We start from the raw sequence: 20136 nt of genomic DNA on the forward strand, positions 1-20136 counted from the left end.
CCGCTTGTCTTCTGGGGGGTCGATGGGGGCGCTGGAGCTTATCCCAGCCGTCATTGGGCGAGAGGCGGGGTACACCCTGGACAGGTCACCACTCAGCTGTCTCGCAGGGCTAACACAGAGAGACACAACTATTCACACCCACATGCACATGCATTTAGAATCACCAATTAACCTAAAATGCATGTCTTTGGACGGTGGGAGGAAGCCGGAGTTCCCGGAAAGAACCCACGCAGACACATGCAAACTCTTGACACGGAAAGGTCGATGGATTCGAACCCAGAACCTTCTTGCCGTGAGGCATCTGTGCTAACACAACACACAACACACTACACAACTTTCACAGTCTTAATAAAGACGAGGAGTATAAACTAACAGCAGATTTGTGCATGACGACTAAAAGACTGGGGATCACACACTTAACAACTGCGTCAGATGAGGGATCACAGACTACATGAATTGTCTAAAGACAACTGAACGCATCAAACTCTCTTACAAACTCGAGCGTGACAGTAGCGGTATGCACCAATATCATATAGACTTTTGTGCTCTTGCCACAACTCGATTAATCTCGCCTCTATTTTTATGGTCCAGATACGTAATATCTCTCCTGCTGTCGCTGTTCGCCATTGTTGTTTTGATATTCCTGCCTCTTCCCGTCGTCTTCTGACACTATTTGTTGTGTCCCACTCTTTGCCAGCAAAGAAAAAGTGTTTGCAGTTGGGTCGGTAATCAGTTCACACTACCTGATTGCCTCTATATTTACTGCGGCCGAGGTCGGGTCGGGTCGGGTCTGTTCCCTTCACGCAGTTTGCAGATTGCCCGCCGCCACGACTGGCAATCGTGGGTAAAATCCGGCAAAAGATCTTGTAGCGCATCCTCAGCTCAAAGCCAGTGAACTGTTTTAATTGAAGAGGCTGGTGGAAGATGTGCCACATCATATCGGCTTCTTCACAGGAGAAAGCCTCTTTAATAGCATGACTTAAGTGTCACCTCTTTGTCCTTCTCGTCAGATGCGGACGCCAGCAAAAATAAGGCCGAAGGTTTCGGTGATGGAGAGCTCAAGGACAAGAAGTGCTCCATATGCTCGCAGGTCTTCACCACGGAGAGCCAGTTGCAGAAGCATCTCCGCGAACATGAGGTCAATGACAAGGTGAGTGCAAGCGTGGGAGTGTATGCAGACTGCAGAGTGGAGCATGCTGGCGCTCTTATTGTCACCACGTGCAATTATATTGTGTAATTTTATTTGTGTCTGGTGGTTGTGTCTCACTGATAGCTGCCCAGGAGAATCACTTTATTATCATCAGTCAATTGAGATTTAAATAACTTGATTAGTCTCATTTATGTTGTTATGTTTATGATGTTGATTTCCCGTATTCAAGCTGTTGTTCCTTGAATTGCTCTGAACATATTTGAACTTAGAGTTGTGGTTGTGCACTCAAGCCCTTACTAGAGCTGGGCGTTCATCTGTGAAATACACTTTTTGATAATAGAGGCAACTTTCTACCCAACACCTTCACCTGAGTTTATAGCTGTTGAAGCGTACAACACACTTGCTGCTGTCAAAGCTTCAATACCTGACAGTAGAGTCCCAGCTACAGGTTGGATCCGGGCCAATCTGCTGGCTTAACATTAAAGCTGGAGGTGTCCCGGATTTTTCAGCTCAGGTGATTTTTCACAATGTGGAAGTTTGAAGATGATGTAGATTAGATGCCATTGTCTATTTGGGAAACTCGGCACAGGTCTCCACGTAGTCTGTCAGTCACAATACCCGGGGCCGGCTGCTTCCTAATCTTCTGGAATGTGCTGGTATCAGCAGCACAGTGGACATGCTCTTATCTCCATAGGACATATCTGGGGTCAACCGGATTACACCTGAAGCACACCAGCTTTTACACCGCTGTGTATTTTGCTACTCAGTGCTCATTCATTTTGAAAAAGGAAATAGACGCAGCCTTAGTTGAGCTGATTTGAATTGACTCCATCTGAAGAAGACTTGAAGCTGGACCATAGACTGTATAATAAATATAGACAGTGCGTCCCCGGTTCCTTGCATTGGCCAAACTGACGCTGGTTTCCCAGGGATATGGGAGGCGCCATCTTACGAGTAAAGCAAAACTTACCAGAAAAATTTGACATGCGCTTTAGTGTTTTAGTTTGGCCCAAGTCCCATCCACTAACATGGAGGGGGTGGAGCTTATGACCTATACTGCAGCCAGTCACTAGGGGGAGCTCTACTTGCTTTGGCTTCGCAGCCAAGTGCAAAAGTGATTCTCTGATACGGAAAGTTGAATAGTGGCTAAAGAAACTTTCTTTGGTTGAATTAAAAATAATTGAATTTTTTTAAGATGTGCAAAGCTATTGATAAGATTTTGTGTAACTGAGCGGCTTCCTCCCTCATAATAATGGATTTGTTATGAGCCATTCCACGGGAAAATGCCTCAAGTTACTGTTTAACCTCTCTTCAGTGGTGTGACTGTGCAGAGCTATAATGGGTTTTTGTTTTTTAAGAAGAGCCAAAATATCTTATCCACCCACATTAGCCTGCATGGGGTCTCTCCCTCTGATGGTGCCCACTAACGGTCTTAAATAGCACAGTAAACATTATGTTACGGTTGAATCACAGCCGCAGTCTGCTGCAGTCCTCGCTTGCAATAACAGCGAACTGGCTTCTGTGACTATTTGCATGAATTTTCGTTCCCTCCTTCTATATTTTGTGCTCCAACAAAAGAACGTTCCTGAAATACGTATTGCCGCACACCAGAAAAGGTTGATCCGCACAGCAAGAATCCTCTGAGTCACCGTGCGCGTCAGAGTGTTGCTCACTGATTTTAGAGTATATTTGTACTTTGTAAAGGAAGAAAATTTTTGTGTGCGTGGAGGATATGTTGCGTGGAGGAGGGGGTGCTGGATGTGTTTTTGGAGGTTTTTCAAAAGCTGGAGCCATATTTTTTAATTAATAAAGCCTGCGTACATATACAGAAAAAAAAATGTACCGTAGTATGCTTGATTATATGTGTGAAGTTGGCTTTGACGAAAGGCCTATGAATTCTATTAGAGCTTAATAGAAAATATTACACCGTCAGGCAGTCAAAAAGTGATAAAGCAGCATTCTGTATAAGTTATAAATAAATTTACAGGGCTGTTTCATGCAACAGGCCAAGCTGGGATTGCTAGTCCACCCTTTTCTTTTCTCTTTTACTAGTGGTAGGTGATGTGATTGAGGAGAAAATGGAATAAATTCAATCGCAAGGAGTAGCAGGGAGAGGAGGAAGATAAATGAAATTATAAATATTGCGTTAGGGCAACCACCCGGTTGATGAATGCATATCTTTGCAGGTTGGTTGGTGCGGGTATTATTATTAAGTCTTGACGTGCATATCTGAGCGTTAGCAGTACTCACATCTTTTCCACAAGAAGCACACACATTACATACATAAATGCAGAGAAGGTAGGTGCTTTGCCCTGAGCAAAACAGAAAAAGCATACTGGAGTGAGGCTGGTCTCAGACTACAGGAGTTTTTTAGAAGTTGCCCACTTTTAAAATCAGGTTGCATCACCCACTTCAGGAGAGAAACTTCACAGCTGTTCTCCACTCTCATCTCGAACGCGTGGTCTCTCTGCAGTATTTCAGATTATCCTGACAGATCGGGGAGCATTGACAGAAAATGTAAATAAGTAAATAAATCTGTTGATCTCAGATCTCATTAGTGGCAGTAGATATACCTGCAAGCAGGTTTGCCAAACACCGATCAAGCCAGAAGAAGAAGAACTTGTGTGACTTTGGACTAGTTGGGAAAACTAGCCAAAAAAGCCAAAGACTAGGCCAAGTGTGGATGAGAAAAATGGTTAAATATATAAAAAAAATCAAAATTGGTAGAGCACCGGTGTGTGTTCAAACATCTTGGGAGGTTTATGAGCAGATCTACACACCTCTCACATTACTAGATAATCTGAGTACCGTGCAAGGTACTGATTTGACCTGTAGTCTGAGCCCAACTTAATGAAACCTCTCCTCTCTCGACCGTCTTTCCCAAAGATGGCAACTAACTTCTTCTTCTTCAGCTGCACCTGTAGTTGGGGCCCATTTCAATTTCAAGGCCCCTAGGTTCGCTTTCATTCTCTGAAGAGCAGTAGCCTTTTTGTCTGCCACTCTGTGCAAGACTCACTGGTGTCATTGTTGCACTGCTCTCAGCCTTCGCTGGATCCAGAAGGCATTCTGAAATTAAGTCAGCTGGCTCATCGAATAGAAATGGAATATAATATTGGGGCCATCTCTGCCTCATGGGAAATACTGAGTTTATTTTTATGCTGGCAGTTAATATTCAGTACTTAGGCATCATGGTTGTTTCCCCCTCTGTCTGTCTCTTTCTCCCCTTCACGACAAAAGTGGCTGTTGAAGTAGCACATTATCTGAGATGCAGTTGAGACTTACTCTAGTTCATCTCTTTACTGCCTTCAACAAGAGTAAGAGAAGCTATAAGAAATGCACTGCAGAGAGAGAGAGAGACGTTTGAGTCATTTCCCAGTTGCATTATTCACTGCATTCTTTAACTTCTCTCCCTGTCTGTCTCTTGCAGCCTCATCGATGTGACCACTGCGCACAGACGTTTAACGTGGAGTTCAACCTCACACTACACAAATCCACACACACCACCTCCGACTTCACCTGTCCGGTATGCAACAAAAAGTTCTCCCGCATCGCCAGCCTCAAGTCCCACGTCATGCTGCACGAAAAAGAGGAAGTAAGTCGCCACCGCCGGTCACCGCGACACTTTGCGAGAACTTTATTCCTCCGTGTTGACCACTGTATTCGCTTCTCTTCCACTCCCGCAGAATCTAATCTGCGCAGAGTGCGGGGATGAGTTCATCCTCCAGAGCCAGCTCTCCATGCACCTGGAGGAGCACCGCAAGGAGCTCTCGGGCGTCAGGGTCTACACCTGCAAGACCTGCGACAAGGAGTTCAAGACGTCTGCGCAAATCAAGGAGCACATGAAGAGTCACATCAAGATGAGGTCAGAGAAGGGTTTCAGATGCTGATTTAGCAACTATTTAAAGGAACTAGGAGCCACTTAGAGCCCGAAGGCAATTTAGAGTCTAACATCTGCCACTGCATAATGGCACTTTGCAGCGTCGTTATCTTATGCTACATGACATACCATTTTATTTGCACATTTTTTAATTCTGAGCAAATTCAGATTTGTCTGTGAAGATCGAGTGGCATCCGTATCTGCAGTTAAACTCTTAAATTAATTCCAATAAAGAGCCGAAAGTGGGTGAGCAGCTCCGTAGAGTGAAACTCATTAATTATAGGGATCGCAGATGGACACCCCTTAAATATTTAGTCCAGTCCTCCATCACACTGGATTTGCGGCCATTTAAATCCCTTTCAAAGGCTTTAATGACGGTCTGGAAAGAAAAGATGAGCTTTTTATTTGTTCTCAGGCAATTCTTCCTTGTCGTATGTAAACGCTCAAGTAATCCTTGTAAGGGCAGCTGTTCACAGTGTTGTGCGTAAGCCTTCTGTAGTCTATTACTACTGGAAGCTAAACATTAGCTCCAAGGTCAGAAAAGAGATTCTCAAGTGAACTTTACACTTTTTTATATCTCAGAATTACACATTGGGAAATGGACTGCTTTTATGAAGTAAAAGTAGTTGAAGCTCTTGAACATTTACCTTCGCTTTACTTCAAATCCACAATAAAGTGGATTCAGGCTCTGTTGAAAAGGTAGTATGGAGCCTTTCTGCAGCGCTGCTTCGTAATTATGGAGAATAGTGTGTTTTCTTTTCATGCTAATTGAATTAAATGTAACACGTAAAACTGTTAGCACACTACAGTTTTCATGGTTTAATGATTAGCACTGTGGATTCTGAATCCAGCGATACGAGTTAGAAGAAAAAAAAATCTTGGTGGAATTGGGGATCTGAGGTGTAGTGGTTAGGGAAGCAGCTTTGGGACCGAAGGGTTAGCGTTAGGGTCAGACCTCGCACCTAACAGGCGCTGAAAAAATGGAAGTCCACTGCGAATGGATGCCTCAAATGCAGTTTCATTTAATACCAGGAAAATAATTTCTGTATTGGAGCAGTTCCAAAATGGTGCCTATTAATTCCAGGGTTACATTTCTAAACCTCTGTGATGCACTGCTGTAATGTTGAGCATCCTTTGTGTTCCCTCTGTGGACGTGTTGACGTCAATTCGATTTTTTTTGTGTGTGTGTTTATGTCTTCCACAGGCCGCTCACCTCTAGTTCCAGAAACTACAAGAAAAACATAGATCGCAGCGGGTTCACAAACAGCTGCCATCACTGCGGAAAGGCTTTCAAGAAGCCCAGCCAGCTTGTCAGACACATACGGATACACACAGGTGAGTGAGAGGCACACAAATGCTGGTTTACAGTAGAGATCTAATGCATTTTATACTCAGAGAAGCTACTGTAGAAACAGGGGGGAATCAAGTACACGTGCACATATAATCATTTAGGCAACAACTTGTCTTTATTTTTGCTCATTAGTGAAAAAGGTTAAGGTCAGTCAGTCAGGCTGTTTATATTGTCCCATATATGCCATATATGATATAAGCTTTAATATCAACCCTAGATGACTTTGCAAGTCCGTGTGGAAAAAATAAGTTGAAGGGTTGTATAGTTTTGAGTTGCCTCATTCCATTGTTTTTTAGTTTAGTTCTTGGCTGCGGTTCCAATTCGCTTTTAATATTTTACTTTTTTTTTATTGATATCAAAAAAGTGCTAATAAAATATTGAATTTTCAAGCTTCAGAGAAACCTGTAATGGAGCCATTCTGGAGCCAGGTCTTAAGTAATGAGGGCTCACTAGGGCGCACGTAGGCGCAGTCTGAGACTTTGAAAATGTGTTTTTGGTGGGTGGTGTCGGAGCAGACGGAGGAGGTGCCAGTTTTTATTCTCAATTCAAGTTTCTAAATTCCAACTAAACTGAATTTCTAGGCAGTGTTATTATTATTAGAACTGCAGTGTCACATATGTCTGTCTTACGTTTTTTTCCCTTAAGGCCTGACACCTGACATAACTCCACCAACCCCTCCGTAGTTGGCTTTGTTTACCCTCTATTTCTGGAACACTGTACTCCCCGGCTCGACTCATCACTCAGCTGTCACGCAGCGAGGTTGAGTGAGCAGAATTTCGATTTATAATGTTCTCGTGTTGCTCCGTGACAGTTCAAACCTTCTGTGAGTAATGTAGCCTGTAGCTTCCGCCCACGTGTTGTTTACACACCATTCACATGCTAAATTGCTTCGCTGGCTAGCTGGCTGGATGAATACCGGTAGATGGAGCGGATTCCTCTGTGTTTTCAATCCCCGACAGCTGTAATGCAAGAGCTGGCCTTACGTCGGCTCTGTGCGGTCAGAGCTGTGCAGTCATACTGATACGAAATCAGGTATTATGACACTGACAAAGAGGATGAATTGCTATTCATGTGGATTTAATGAGTCATTCTAGACACTTTGTAGAGTGACACAATCGAAGTGGCATATGGATTTGTCCTTATAAATGGAAACGGCAGAATTTACATCTCAAGCTTGGAGCGTTCTCCTGGGAAAAAACATTTGCCCTAAGGAGAGGATAATGTCAGAATTCTGAGACAGAATCCGAGACGTCTGAACAATCGCAAAATTCTGGCGTGCCTGTACAAATTTGACACACGAATATATATAGTACCTCCTGTATTACTGAAAGATGTGGGTTTTTCCCTGTGCTTCTAACAAAAAAAAAAAAACACGAAAAAAGTGAAGCATCATGCAACCAAGTTAGTTAATCAGAGTAATTTCAGGTGAAGACAGGTGAATGCTATTTCTCATGAGCTGAATTTGATTCTGATCTCAGCTGATTATTTAATGTTGTGCTTTCTTATGCAACAATTATTATTTTTATCCATTTTCTCTGAAATGTTTCACACTGGTTTTCAGTATAATTGCATAGATTTTAGTTTTTTTCATTCATTCGCGGCGGAGCTTTAGCCTATCCCAGCTGTCACTGGGCGAGAGGCGGGGTACACGCTGGACAGGTCGCCAGTCTTTTTCAGGGCTACCACAGAGAGACAGACAACCATTCACACTCACATGGCCAGTTTAGAATCACCAATTAACCTAACGAGCATGTCTTTAGACGGAGAGAACATGTAAACTGCACACAGAAAGGCCCCAGTCGGCCCATGGACAATCAATAATAATGAGTGTAGCTATCTCAAACAGTCTCCCAGTATGGATCTTTATATTTTGAGGTTATTCATTTAGATTCTACAAACTGCAGCTGTCACAAGTGTCACATCGTTTGCCAGTGTTTCCTTATTGCATCCGTCTGACCCGACGTTGCCCTCGCCCACAGGTGAGAGACCCTACAAGTGCTCGCATTGCGGCAAGGCTTTCAACCAGAAGGTGGTGCTGCAGACTCACATGGTGAGACACACCGGAGAGAAGCCTCACCTCTGCATGTTCTGCCCGGCTTCCTTCTCCCAGAAGGGGAACCTGCACTCCCATGTTCAGAGGGTACATTCGGAGGTAAGGACGCACAGTGCAAACACCAGCAATTTTGTTTTTGGAGGATTTCTTTTGTAATTTATTTTTACACAGGTGTAGTAGGTCCAATGATTCATCACCTTCCGGAGTTAAGAAAATGTTGGAAAAGCTGCGAAACAGCATTGAAAACAAGCAGCTGCCCTAATAAGGTTTTGCCCATATTCCTTCCTCATATTATTTTGACAATGTGTAATTTATAGGTTTTCCAAAGGAGAATTGAGACTAATTAACTAATTAACTAACATAAAGTGTAGCATTTTGTAGGCAGCCACATCTAGGGTTTTATTTTCAAGCTGCAGGATAGAATGAAACAGCCTTTGGTAAAATGAGCTTTTAATGTGAAACCCTCTAGTGTTCTTTAATTGCAAAGTTGCAGTAGAGTGTATTGATCAACCAGCAGTAATTCGGGAACCTAAACATCGAAACGTCTCGAAAGAAGCGTTTTAAGTGCTGGCAAAAAGTTTTGCATGCATATATTTGAAGTGCTAACACAGCTGGCCATCATGCTTATGAAATATCAAATACTTTAAATAGACGTTTCATGCTGTTTACCAGCTTTCTGTAATTCAGTATCATTACATTTGTTCTGGTTGTTTTCCAAGGTGTCTGTTTCTTTTTGTGCCTCCTTCGCCGAGACACTGAAATGCCATGCTCACAGCTTGTTACATTCAATGCCGCGGGAGGCCTTGTCATATTGTTTGTCTGGCAGAGAGGGAATGAGGTGAAATTGCCGTCCTTTGTTCGTCATTTGGTTTTTTCCTCCTTTGTAAGCACTTCACAGCAGCCGGGCTTTAAGAGCCCACCTGATTCATGCGGCCTAATTCTGTCCAGGCCTCGGCCTCTTAATGGTGCTCTCTCTCGGTGTCAAAACGTGGTTGAGAGGTCAGCAGAGAAGCACACATCAAAGTCCACCCTACGTGACCAGATATTCACGTCAACAGATGATAAATTCTCCCCCGTGCGTGGACGTGCATGTTAAGAGTTTGCCTGTTGATGTGTGGATTGACTGGGGTGGGAGTATCTCCTGGTTGATGAGCGCTTCCGATAATGTGGCCACGGTGTGAACTGGGTCAGCTCTGCGGCAGCCTGATTGTAGAGCTACGAAATGATCTCCATCACGGGAGGTGGAGTAGGTCCCACATCAGTGCCAGTACATTTTTAGCAAAAAGGTAGCATTATAACGGAAGCTTTGTCCCTACATACCAAACCTCGCTCTAATTTACTGCACCACAGGAAATACCAGCTCATAAACAAGTTTCTGTATTTTTCTTTTGCCGTATAAAATAATATATATTTTATGTCTGAGGAACCTGAAGGAAAGCCACAGGAAATAGGTGCTGTAAAAAACTGACTCTGTATCAAAACACTCACACTTAATTCGCTGTGATGAACTGTCAGGTGGAGCCAGTACTTGGGAGTTAATATTTTAAGATTAGCTTTGCTCTACTCCTCGTATTCAAGTGTGTTGCAAGTAACATTGCATAATCATTCTCTTTCAGTGGTTCAAGTGGTCAAATGGCATGTTAATTCCCAACGTTTTTTACTTTCTCGTGTTTCTCTCTCTCTCTCTCTATCTCTCTCTTTAACCCAAATACATTTGAACCAATTGAATCGAGTTCTCCTACTTGCTGCCGTGATTGTGTGTTCCATGCTTCCATGCTAAAAGCTGGTGATGGGGCCAGCTGATTGAATTACTTCTGGAAAGCCAAACGGCAGGGCTATTTGAATAATGCATCTAATTTCCAGAAGTGTTTTTCAGCTTTACTGTTGCTGATGGAGTTTGCTCTTATGATTGACTCACTTTGTGAATAAATTATAGTAAAGGTGTTATTTGCAATAGACTTCATGAGCAGATGCACTCTTTGGCGGCAGGGGAGAAAAATCATCATGTTCAGTGAGCATGTTGTGGACGGCAACGCTGTCTGCTTATGTAATAGAGCATCTGAAACATTTGCTCATCACAGATTCTGGAGCTAAAGCTCAGAAAACCAGTTGGTTTCCTTGTAATCTGTGATATCAATTTGTTTGAACAATATGCACTGATCAGACATATCATTATGACCACTGACAGGAGAAGTAAATAACATTGACCGTCTTGTGACAATACAGTGTTCTGTTGGGAAACGTTTGGACCTGGCATTCGTGTGGTTGTTACTTAGACATGTAGCACCCACCTAGACCAGACCAGGCACCCCCACCCCATAGCAATGACACTCCTTGATGGCAGCAGGGTTTAGGAACAACTCAAAAAACATGAAGAACAGCACAAAAAATAGGTATTGACCTGGCTTCCAAATTCACTAGATCCCAAACTGATCAAGTATCTGTGGGATGATCCACAGAGGCCCCTCTTCTCAACCCATAGGACCCAAAGGCCCCCCACTAACAACACCATAGGACACCCTCAGAAGGAACATGTCCATTCTCTGAAGAGAGACCTACACAATATTAGGAAGGTGGTCATAATGTTATGCCTGATCGGTGTATATCCACAATGGTACGATTGGAGTCAATTTGGTCTAATAATTTGTTTTATGACAGTTAACAATGAAGTAATGCATTAGCAGTACCAGGAGTGTACCTTTGTATTTTTAATCTAAGTTCCTAAGCAACCTTTTTGAAAGGATTTTAGCAATTAGACTTTAACTAATTACGGCTGATTTCTACTGATTGTGATTCTTACATACTGCATCAGAAACACTCGTCTTGTTTTTCTAGTTCTTTTTTTTTTTTCATTCTTGACACGTCTATTTCTGAGTCTTTTTGCGTGTTTGAGTGCCTTCCAGGGAGAGACTGTATGAAAATGGGCTCATGCCTTTTGAGTGTCGCCAAACGCTAGGGTTGGACAACACATTGATGATTGAGTATCAGAGCATACTCCTGCTTCAGCAGAGACACCAAACCAACACTTTTAGTGCTTCAGAATCAACAGACACTATTGATTTCAACTTCTTCCAGACCTCACTGTTCCATCAGACTCTGCCAACACTTACAGTTCAGCTGACACCTCTGGTGATTTCAGAGACCCTACACTAGCGGGGTTACTTGCCAAGGGCTAGGGAGGGTTGCACTTGGCTGTGGGAATCTGACCATTTCTCTAACTCTCTGAACTCTACATTCACCTCTGATTAAGCAGAAGTCAGAGAACCTGTGCCATTATTTCATCCTTTAAAGTATTTTCATGTCTCGTTGCTCCGCCGTCGTTGGCTGTTTCGCTACTTTTGATTTCCAACGTGTTCAACAAGTACGCCCCAGCCCTTGCTCTTCACCAGATCCACCAAATCAAGTTCAGTGCATTTCAGCAGTTTTATGTTCTTTCAGTCCGTTTGACATATTAAATGTTTTTTTTGGATCCTAAATGTCAGCAGACACTTCACACCATTTCAGTGCCACAAATCCAACACCCGACACCGATTTAAGTCCTTGAACTCCCAACGACTGTCATAGATCTCTGTGACACGCGATTTTCAGAATATGGAAGTACCCTCGGATTGTAGTAGCTGTCTAAAATGTTCTCTTCTGCTAATATCCCCAATCCCACCAAATTTATTTCAGTCAATTCTTCCACCTCTCTGTGATTTCTGTCATCTTCCACCTTTTCTTCTAGATCCAGTTTCTGTTAAAATGTATTTTTCACTGTGATCATCTCCACTCTCTTCACTGCCAGCTCATGCGATTATCTTTTCCAACACTTTTTCTTCTTTTCCATTCTTGTCCTCCCACGCCTTGACCACCGCTAACAGAAAGTAATAGTCCTCACGTGTCCAACCATTTTCCCCGTATGTTTTACACCTGTGCGCACTCGTCAAATACCACGAACCCATCATCCTGTCGCTGATGATACCTTACTTGGGCTGCTTGCCCCCGCATGCCCTCATACTCACAGACATACGCCAAATGCATCTTTCTGAGTGACTTCAGAGTTGAACCGCCTCACTTCACAAACTTTCCCAACTTCCTGAGTACTTACTGTCCACTAACGCTGAGTTTCCACTTTACCAGTAGTTGTCCTTCACAGAAAAGCAATCATTTTGTTGGTGACGACTTTAACATGGGTTTGTTTTTACCATTCTTTCGATTCACATCAGCTTTTGACATTTTGGCATCACACTTGCTGTCATTTCAGTTATGGATGTCCTCTTAGTGTTTTGATTTACTTCACCATCTCTCTTACACAAATACTCCCTCAATTACTAGGATTTTCCAGACGCACGTTGAAACTCTGCCAAACACAATCAAATGTCCTCATACCTACTCTGGTTGTTTGCTCTCACCAAGCTACCCTGAGGCAGATTTAACTCAATCCACAGCTCAGAATTCAGCACTGCCTCCTTCACATTTCAGATTCAATGGTGGTCAAAGCTGTACTTTAGGCTACTGACAATGCCTAAGACTGACCGACTTGATAAAGAAGGGAGGAAGCTGCGCGGACTGGCAGAGATCTCTTCCTCAATAAAATGTCATCCATTACAAAAACTGTACTTGGCATATATAAATAATTGCCCTCTCTGCATTGTTTGGAGAATTTAGGTGGTGATATTCAAGGAGCAATTCCTTTCTACTACCTGGGAGATTACAGAGAATGATAAAGCACTGAATTTTTTCCTTTTTAGATAATTTATACCTACAAATGACGACACGCACTCTTGACATGTGCTTGTACTAACCAGCCATAATTTGCTGTCTGCTGGCATTTATACAAACAAAATACCAGGAAACAAGGATAATACATCTAAAGATCATTTGAGCAAACAGTGGCTGGCGAGAAAGCTAGTTTTGTACTTCAGGTTCTGATCCAAACTGTAGGTACAGTGTAGCTTTGTACCCTGTGTCGTAGCTAGAGGGGGGCTCCATAATATAATGGTAGGGAAAACACTGACATTTCTCACCTGGGACAGTCGCAAATAAATAATTTCTCGTTTCTGCGTCGCAGTGATTTCATTACACAAATGCTTATGATGACAAATGCAACTCCCGTAAGCTCTGCGTAGATTTGCTGCGGAATAAACCAAGCTTTAGTGTAGCTTCCATTATCTGCTACTTATACTTGATAACAAATCAAATACATATGAAGCACTGGTGATCTCCACCAATCACTGTCCAGAATCTAGTACCAATCATCTCTAAGGCCTTGAAAATACGTAATTTCTTTAGTGGCCAAAGAAGTAGGATCTGTTGACTGCTTCCAGCTGAAACAGGCACCCTGAACATTATACAGTACATTACTTGCTCCCTTACAGAAGTTTCTGGATGTTCAGTGACCATTAGCAAAACACATACATACTGTATCTTCTTTGTTATATGTGTTCATGTTCTCTTTCAGACTAAAGGGGTACCACTGTTCCCGTGCATGGACTGCAGCTGTGTATTCAAAAAGCTGGGCAGCCTGAATGCCCACATTAGCAAGATGCACATCTCTGTGATTGAAGTGCCCTCCAGCACTGTGGTAAGAGATACAGAAAACACAAGCACGAAGGTTGTTGCATGTTCTGGATAAAGCATCTGCTTTGATTACATTCAAGTGTACCCAGTCTTTTGACTTTCCCGGAAAAGGTTACTGAGACACACTGGAGGTCTTGCTACAAATATAGTTGGGATTTAAATGTTAGTGTTTAGTGGCTGTGATTAAATCCCAAGGATAACAATACTGCTCCATTCAAAACTTTACTTTGGCATTCATGTTGTGTGTTTTTCCATGTCTGCTTATGCCAGACTTGTGCTTATTTCTTCTTCCCTGTGTAATGAAACAATCAACTAACTCTCAATACTCAGAATTAGAATTATTTAACAGGAATATACCGCATGTCAAACAGCACATTGCCAGATTGATTCATTGCTGTATCTTCTTCACACGAGTTCAGCTTGATTCAAGATGGTTATTGGCTTTGACTTACACAATAGATTATTACTACCAATGTTTCTCAAAATGTAGAATTTTATTTCCTTCCAGCCAATTGTTCCTTTTTCAAAGGAAAATAGTGCTGCTTAGAAAAAAAACCTTTTCATATTCCTATTTTTACTAGTAGATAATTATGATTTTTTCACATTCCCAAGTGGCAGAACCTCTAAAAGCTTCCGACTTATTTCCTCTAAAAGCACTCGCTTTCAGTTTTGTTCTATTAAACAAGTTTCCCTCTAGTCCCTCTAATCAAGTACGACTTCTACCAAATTTCACCTGGTGTACAGTCGAAAATGTTGCGTAGACCCTGCCAGTCTTCTACTTTGTGGTCTGCCTGGTTTGCAACAATGGTAATAATGTGATAATTATTGCGTCATTAAAAAATACAAAGAAACCTAACCCTAAAATTTCTTGAAAAGTGTTTTTGAAGCTCAGTATGGTGCCTCTGGCCATCGCCATCTTGGCAGTGCCCGGCTCCGCCTAAATTCTGGCTAATCCAAAAATGTCCAGAGATCTGGAGTAGGGTTGAGGGAGGCCAGTGATGCCCAGGCAGATGGGTAGCGAACCCCCAGCTCCTTCACTGCACCCACCCCATCCCACCCCACCACACTGGACACCACACCACACCCCCCTGACCCAACCACACAGTTTCTTAAATAGGGAAATTTCCTAACAGACCAAAATCGATATTTGTATCAGTTCTGTAAATGTATTAGATTCTACTATAAAGTTTAATATTTTAAGATGGCAATTTATAGCGCTTTTTTTTAAGTTGTTGCCACCCTCAAGTGGCTATTTGCCGAACTGCAGGTTATAGCTGTTCTCGTCATTTTTCAGCCCAGAAGTTGCCACTTTACGTAAATACAGACGGTAATAATACCGTCAATTTGTTGTCTCTGTTGCGATTCCACGTTATGTCTCAATATGTCCAATGCAGACATTTTTTTTAATAATATCTAATGATTTACTCATTTAATGCTCCAGGGAGCCCATAATAAAAGTTAGTCAGCCCTCAAATTCTGGCCTGTCCCGGCCCTTTGTCACCCCGCTCATTGTCTTCTCCTTTCATTCCCCCTCCTCTCCTCCCATAGGAGACAGAGACAACGGGTCAGTCGGCAGGGGGGTCAGAAGGCGGCGAAGGGGTGACGGATGTCATCCAGCAACTTCTAGAGCTGTCAGAACAGGTCAGCGGGGAGACGGCTGAGCCCCAGCCTGCAGAGCCAGCTATTGCCATGGAAACTGCCATCAACCAGGACATCCTGCAGGTCAGTGAAGGACATTCTCACCCAGTGTTATTACAGTACAAAAAGCACTATCTAGAAGCAATCTTGACCCATCATCCTCAGATAATATCTTAGAGATTTACCTCTGCTCCAAGCCTTGAATGTGGGATACACTCTAAAAGATATGCTTGTGCTTCTCTTTGTCTGTTCGAGGTAGCTAGGCAAAAGCATGCACATATCAACCAACAGTTTAGAGCACTGAAAGTGAGTGCGGCCATTTATAATGAAATGATTTAGATGGAGGTGAATATATTCGGACGCAGATGAAAAGAAAAACGTCTGTCAAGCTGCTTCTCTGCAGGATTTTCGACATTGCCTTTGAAAGCTTTATAGAGAAATGCTGCTAGGAAGTTTAATCAAGCCTAAGATTGCTGACACAGCGAGATGTGATTAACACTGAGCTTTGGTTTTGGATCAAGGCTTTGTCAGTATATTATTATGAGCTTTTTCAGAAGTTGTTAAATGACTGATAATTACAATATATTGTACACGATCAGACCAAGTTCTGTTTACGGATTTGACAAGATTTCATTATCAGCACTTTGTGTTTGCATTACGCTGTTTAGATCTGTCTTTGATAGTTTCATGTACTTGGTGTTTATTTAGTTTTTAAGAAGAGCTCTTTGGGTTCTGTTTCTGTACAGCAAGCTTTGGAAAACAGTGGCCTGAGTGTGGTCCAACCTCTGAGTGACGCCACATCCAGAGAGTCACAGAACCAGAACAACGAGGGCGCCGTTGTAGAGTGCAAGAAAGTACGAGGTCCAGACAAACCACCCAGGGAAAAGAAGAGGAGCATTTTCAAGAAGCCTGTACAAATGCCAGGTATGGGGGACATTGTGTGAGTTTGTAAATTAGTTTAAGGTTTAACTGGCTCGTCCTTTAACTTATACATCTGATTAAATGCTCATATTTAAACTCAGTAAATCCAACAGTGGAACAACAGGACATCTTCTAACTATATTTCAGTTTATTAAGCATTCATTTTTGCTGGCTTCTTTTTAAAGTAAGTTATAAAAAGTAATAAGCAAAGGATTCTTTTTTTTCCCTCACTTCTAAATCTCATCAGTATCTTTATTAATCCTTTAATAAACACAGAAACACCAGGTACCTCCTTCATTTTTCTTTCCTCTCTAGGTTCCATCAGGGAGGAAGACGGCGTTCGCTGGCACGGCTGCCCATACTGCTCCAAGGAGTTTAAGAAACCCAGCGACCTTGTCCGCCACATCCGCATCCACACCCACGAAAAGCCTTTCAAGTGCAAACAGTGCTTCAGAGCGTTTGCAGTCAAGAGCACCCTCACAGCACATATGAAAACGCACACGGGTATCAAGGCCTTTGAGTGCCAGTGCTGTCTGAAGTGCTTCTCCACTTCAGGCAGCATGAAAGTACACATGCGTCTGCATACAGGTGAGAAGCAGGAAGCCAAAGCAAATTCATTATTTTTTTAATTTTATTGTCTTCCTCCTCATGTCACTTAATTCAGTTATTGCACCAACATAATCAGAGTGGATAAGGTTATGTTTTCAGTTTCCTGGCAACCTTTCTAATTAAGATTTCAGCTATATGATCTGGTAAGTGAATATTAACAAACTGCAAAAGCAGGAAATGTGTAAATACAGTGGCGCCACTACAGCTAGAGCCCTCTAGATTTTTATTCATGTATTTGCAATTGTGCTGGATGTGCTGCATCTTAGAGATACAATACATCAAAGGATGTTCCCCTGGGCATGAAATGTCAGCACTACTGTCAATAAACACAACTGAAACAGTTAGATTATGCAGCTGTGCAATAGTCTTTGTCTCCCAGTTAGCTCTAAGCTAAGGCTTTTCATAAAGGCTTTGTGATTTTACAGTTTCATATCTTGGTCACTTTTCTTGCCTTTTGTTTAAGTTTACGTCTTATTTTGTAAACTTTCATTGTTTGTACTTACACATGTACGACTCATTCTCAATTCTCTAAATATCAATTCTCCAAAAATGACATTTTCTCCTCCCTTTTTCCTAGGTGTTCGTCCTTTTCCCTGCCCTCACTGTGACAAGATCTTCCGTACGTCAGGCCACAGGAAGACACACATTGCTTCTCACTTCAAAAGCTTGCAGCAGAAGAAGCACAAATTCCCACGCAAAACCAACAAACCCAAAGTGTCCAAAAGCAACCTACCTCTGCCTGATATGCCCCTGCAGGAACCCATCCTCATCACTGACTTGGGTAAGAACGTGCGTTGACAGGCGTCTGTGTCTCAGGTTGTAGTTGGGGACTTCATCTGCTGTTAGGTATTGAGCAGAATGTTGGATGGAGTTGGTGCTTTCTGTGTCTCTGCGCAAAATGGATGGTCTTTTCATGTGGGAGACTAAACAACTCTTATGTGGCCCTTAACAGGCCTCATTCCATCCCAGAACCCTCGCCTGACTTTCCAACAGTACCTGGATGTGGTGGGGAATGACCGTCCGTACAAGTGCCAGTTCTGCAATAAGGCCTACAAGAAATCAAGCCACCTCAAACAACATGTTAGGTCTGTATTCTCAGTATATAGTGTAAAAAAGGTGTTTTTAGAGCTAGCACAACTATCTTTAATAATATGCTAATAGGTTATTCATTTTCTTCATATACTATACATTAAATTAATGTGACATTTTTTTGCAATAATATGAAAAACACTTTATGATACCAAACTGCCCTCTATTTAAAGCCTCTTGATTTTCTTCACTAGAAAACCACACGTACCACTTTTCTCCATTATATAAATACCAACCAGCAGCCTTTTGTTCTCAAAAAGGTGTCTCTCAGTTTTACCATAGACTGTAAATAAAGATGGACGATGGAACAGCTGCTCAAAAGTGAAGCTAAAGCAAGTAGAGCTCCCCCTAGTGGTTGGCTGCAGTATAGGTCATAAGCTCCACCTCCTCTATGTTAGTGGATGGGACTTGGGCCAAACTAAAACACTAAAATACTTGTCAAATATTTTTTTTTTTAGGCATGGTTTCTGTCATTTTTGGTAGTTAATACAATGCTGATGCATACTGAAGTGTCCATTCTTCTGATAAGTTTCGTTCTAGTTAATTATTTGACGCTATAGAAACAGGATGTGATATCACGATGACTACCAGCCGCCATGCCAATCGCTCTCGAAAACGCATGTCAGTCTGGTGGAAGTGTGGGTGGGGCATCGATAACGCTGCTCCCCTTTTCAGACAGCAATACGCAGACTCTGGCTTCAAACTCGCTAGATGGCGCTGCCCGTATCCCCGGGAAACTAGCGTCAGATTGGCCAGTGCAAGGAAGTGGGACGCGTTCATATTTATATACAGTCTATGGTTTGACCATGTATGTTCAATTCAAAATGTGTCAATATAAACATGTCCAAATGTGAGGATATAAAAGGATGCATGGCCTTCTCAAGCTCAGACCTCATTTTTGAAATACTCACTACTTAAAGATGATTGGACAACATATTGTGACTTAAACTAGAGTCCAGTGTTACACCCAAGTTTCTGACTTAATGTTGTTTATGGACGATCGAACTATTTAAACTAATTGCAAAAAGGGTCCAAGGATGGGTCCTTGGGGAATGACACGGTAGCGGGGCTACCAAAAAGAGAAAACGTCTCAAGCAGCCAAGCATTTTGTATGACTTTTAAGTTTAAGGCAGAATACCTGATGTCAGCTCATTTTTATGTTTTTCTCTCAGGCCAAATCTTCTCTTTGAATACTTCCCCAAGAGAAAGACTTTTTGTCATCAGGTTGTGCATTGGTTTCTAACACAGAATTTATTTACCAGCACCACTGGGAAATTGATAGCGGTCAAAGCAGAAAACCTTAGGTGTGAGTTCTTAGCTTTTGTTAGAAAGTCAGCCTAGAAAATCATATTGGTCAGCTAATGAAAACAGTTTTTAGCTGATTCTGATTCTTCCGATTCAGTTCGGTAACTTAACTTTAGCCTATGACTCGAGCTCATCGACAGATAGTCAGCGGAGGGAGCAGAGGAGCAGAGCAGAGAGAAATGAAGACCTGTTGACAGAGGTGATCTATTTGGTGAGGTTCAGATTGTGAGTACCAAGGGAGGTGAGATTACACTGATGCAACACAGGAAAGGGTGTCGATACAGTGTAGGTCGATAGAGGAAAAGCAATATACTCGTGTCAATATTTGTGTGTATCTACAGTACATGCTATATTTGAAGGCCCTTTGTTTGTTTTAACAATATTATAGATAAAAAGTACTATTTTTTCTACTATTTTTAGATGAATGACATATAACATTGAGACAGTAGCACTAAGAATGATAAGAAATCTAATCATTCAGCTGCTGTGGATTTAAGTTGGCCAAGTAATATAATGTCATGACAGCTCACACCAAAGCATGCATAGTTACTTAGTTATGAAGAGGTAACATGGTTTTCTGTTCT

General features: G+C 42.2%; 1 protein-coding gene across 3 annotated transcripts in view; it reads left to right on the forward strand.

Annotated features, from left to right (window-relative positions):
- Positions 1-1013: 1013 nt before the first annotated feature.
- The window catches only part of znf236 (zinc finger protein 236), a 55102-nt gene continuing 35979 nt past the window's right edge, over positions 1014-20136 (forward strand). The window contains exons 1-11 of one of the 3 annotated variants that reach the window (XM_084557560.1): positions 1014-1150; positions 4578-4742; positions 4834-5012; positions 6232-6362; positions 8358-8530; positions 13872-13994; positions 15539-15712; positions 16375-16552; positions 16865-17137; positions 17736-17939; positions 18111-18243. In XM_084557560.1, the coding sequence (XP_084413686.1) occupies positions 4722-4742; positions 4834-5012; positions 6232-6362; positions 8358-8530; positions 13872-13994; positions 15539-15712; positions 16375-16552; positions 16865-17137; positions 17736-17939; positions 18111-18243 (1589 nt within the window). In that variant the 5' untranslated portion in view covers positions 1014-1150; positions 4578-4721. Of the gene's footprint in view, positions 1151-4577; positions 5013-6231; positions 6363-8357; positions 8531-8635; positions 8698-13871; positions 13995-15538; positions 15713-16374; positions 16553-16864; positions 17138-17735; positions 17940-18110; positions 18244-20136 lie in introns of those variants that run through there. The other 2 variants (XM_084557559.1, XM_084557561.1) reach the window with 2 other exon arrangements.

The sequence above is a fragment of the Chelon labrosus genome (genome assembly GCF_963514085.1).
Source record: "Chelon labrosus genome assembly, chromosome: 12".
Classification (NCBI taxonomy): domain Eukaryota; kingdom Metazoa; phylum Chordata; class Actinopteri; order Mugiliformes; family Mugilidae; genus Chelon; species Chelon labrosus.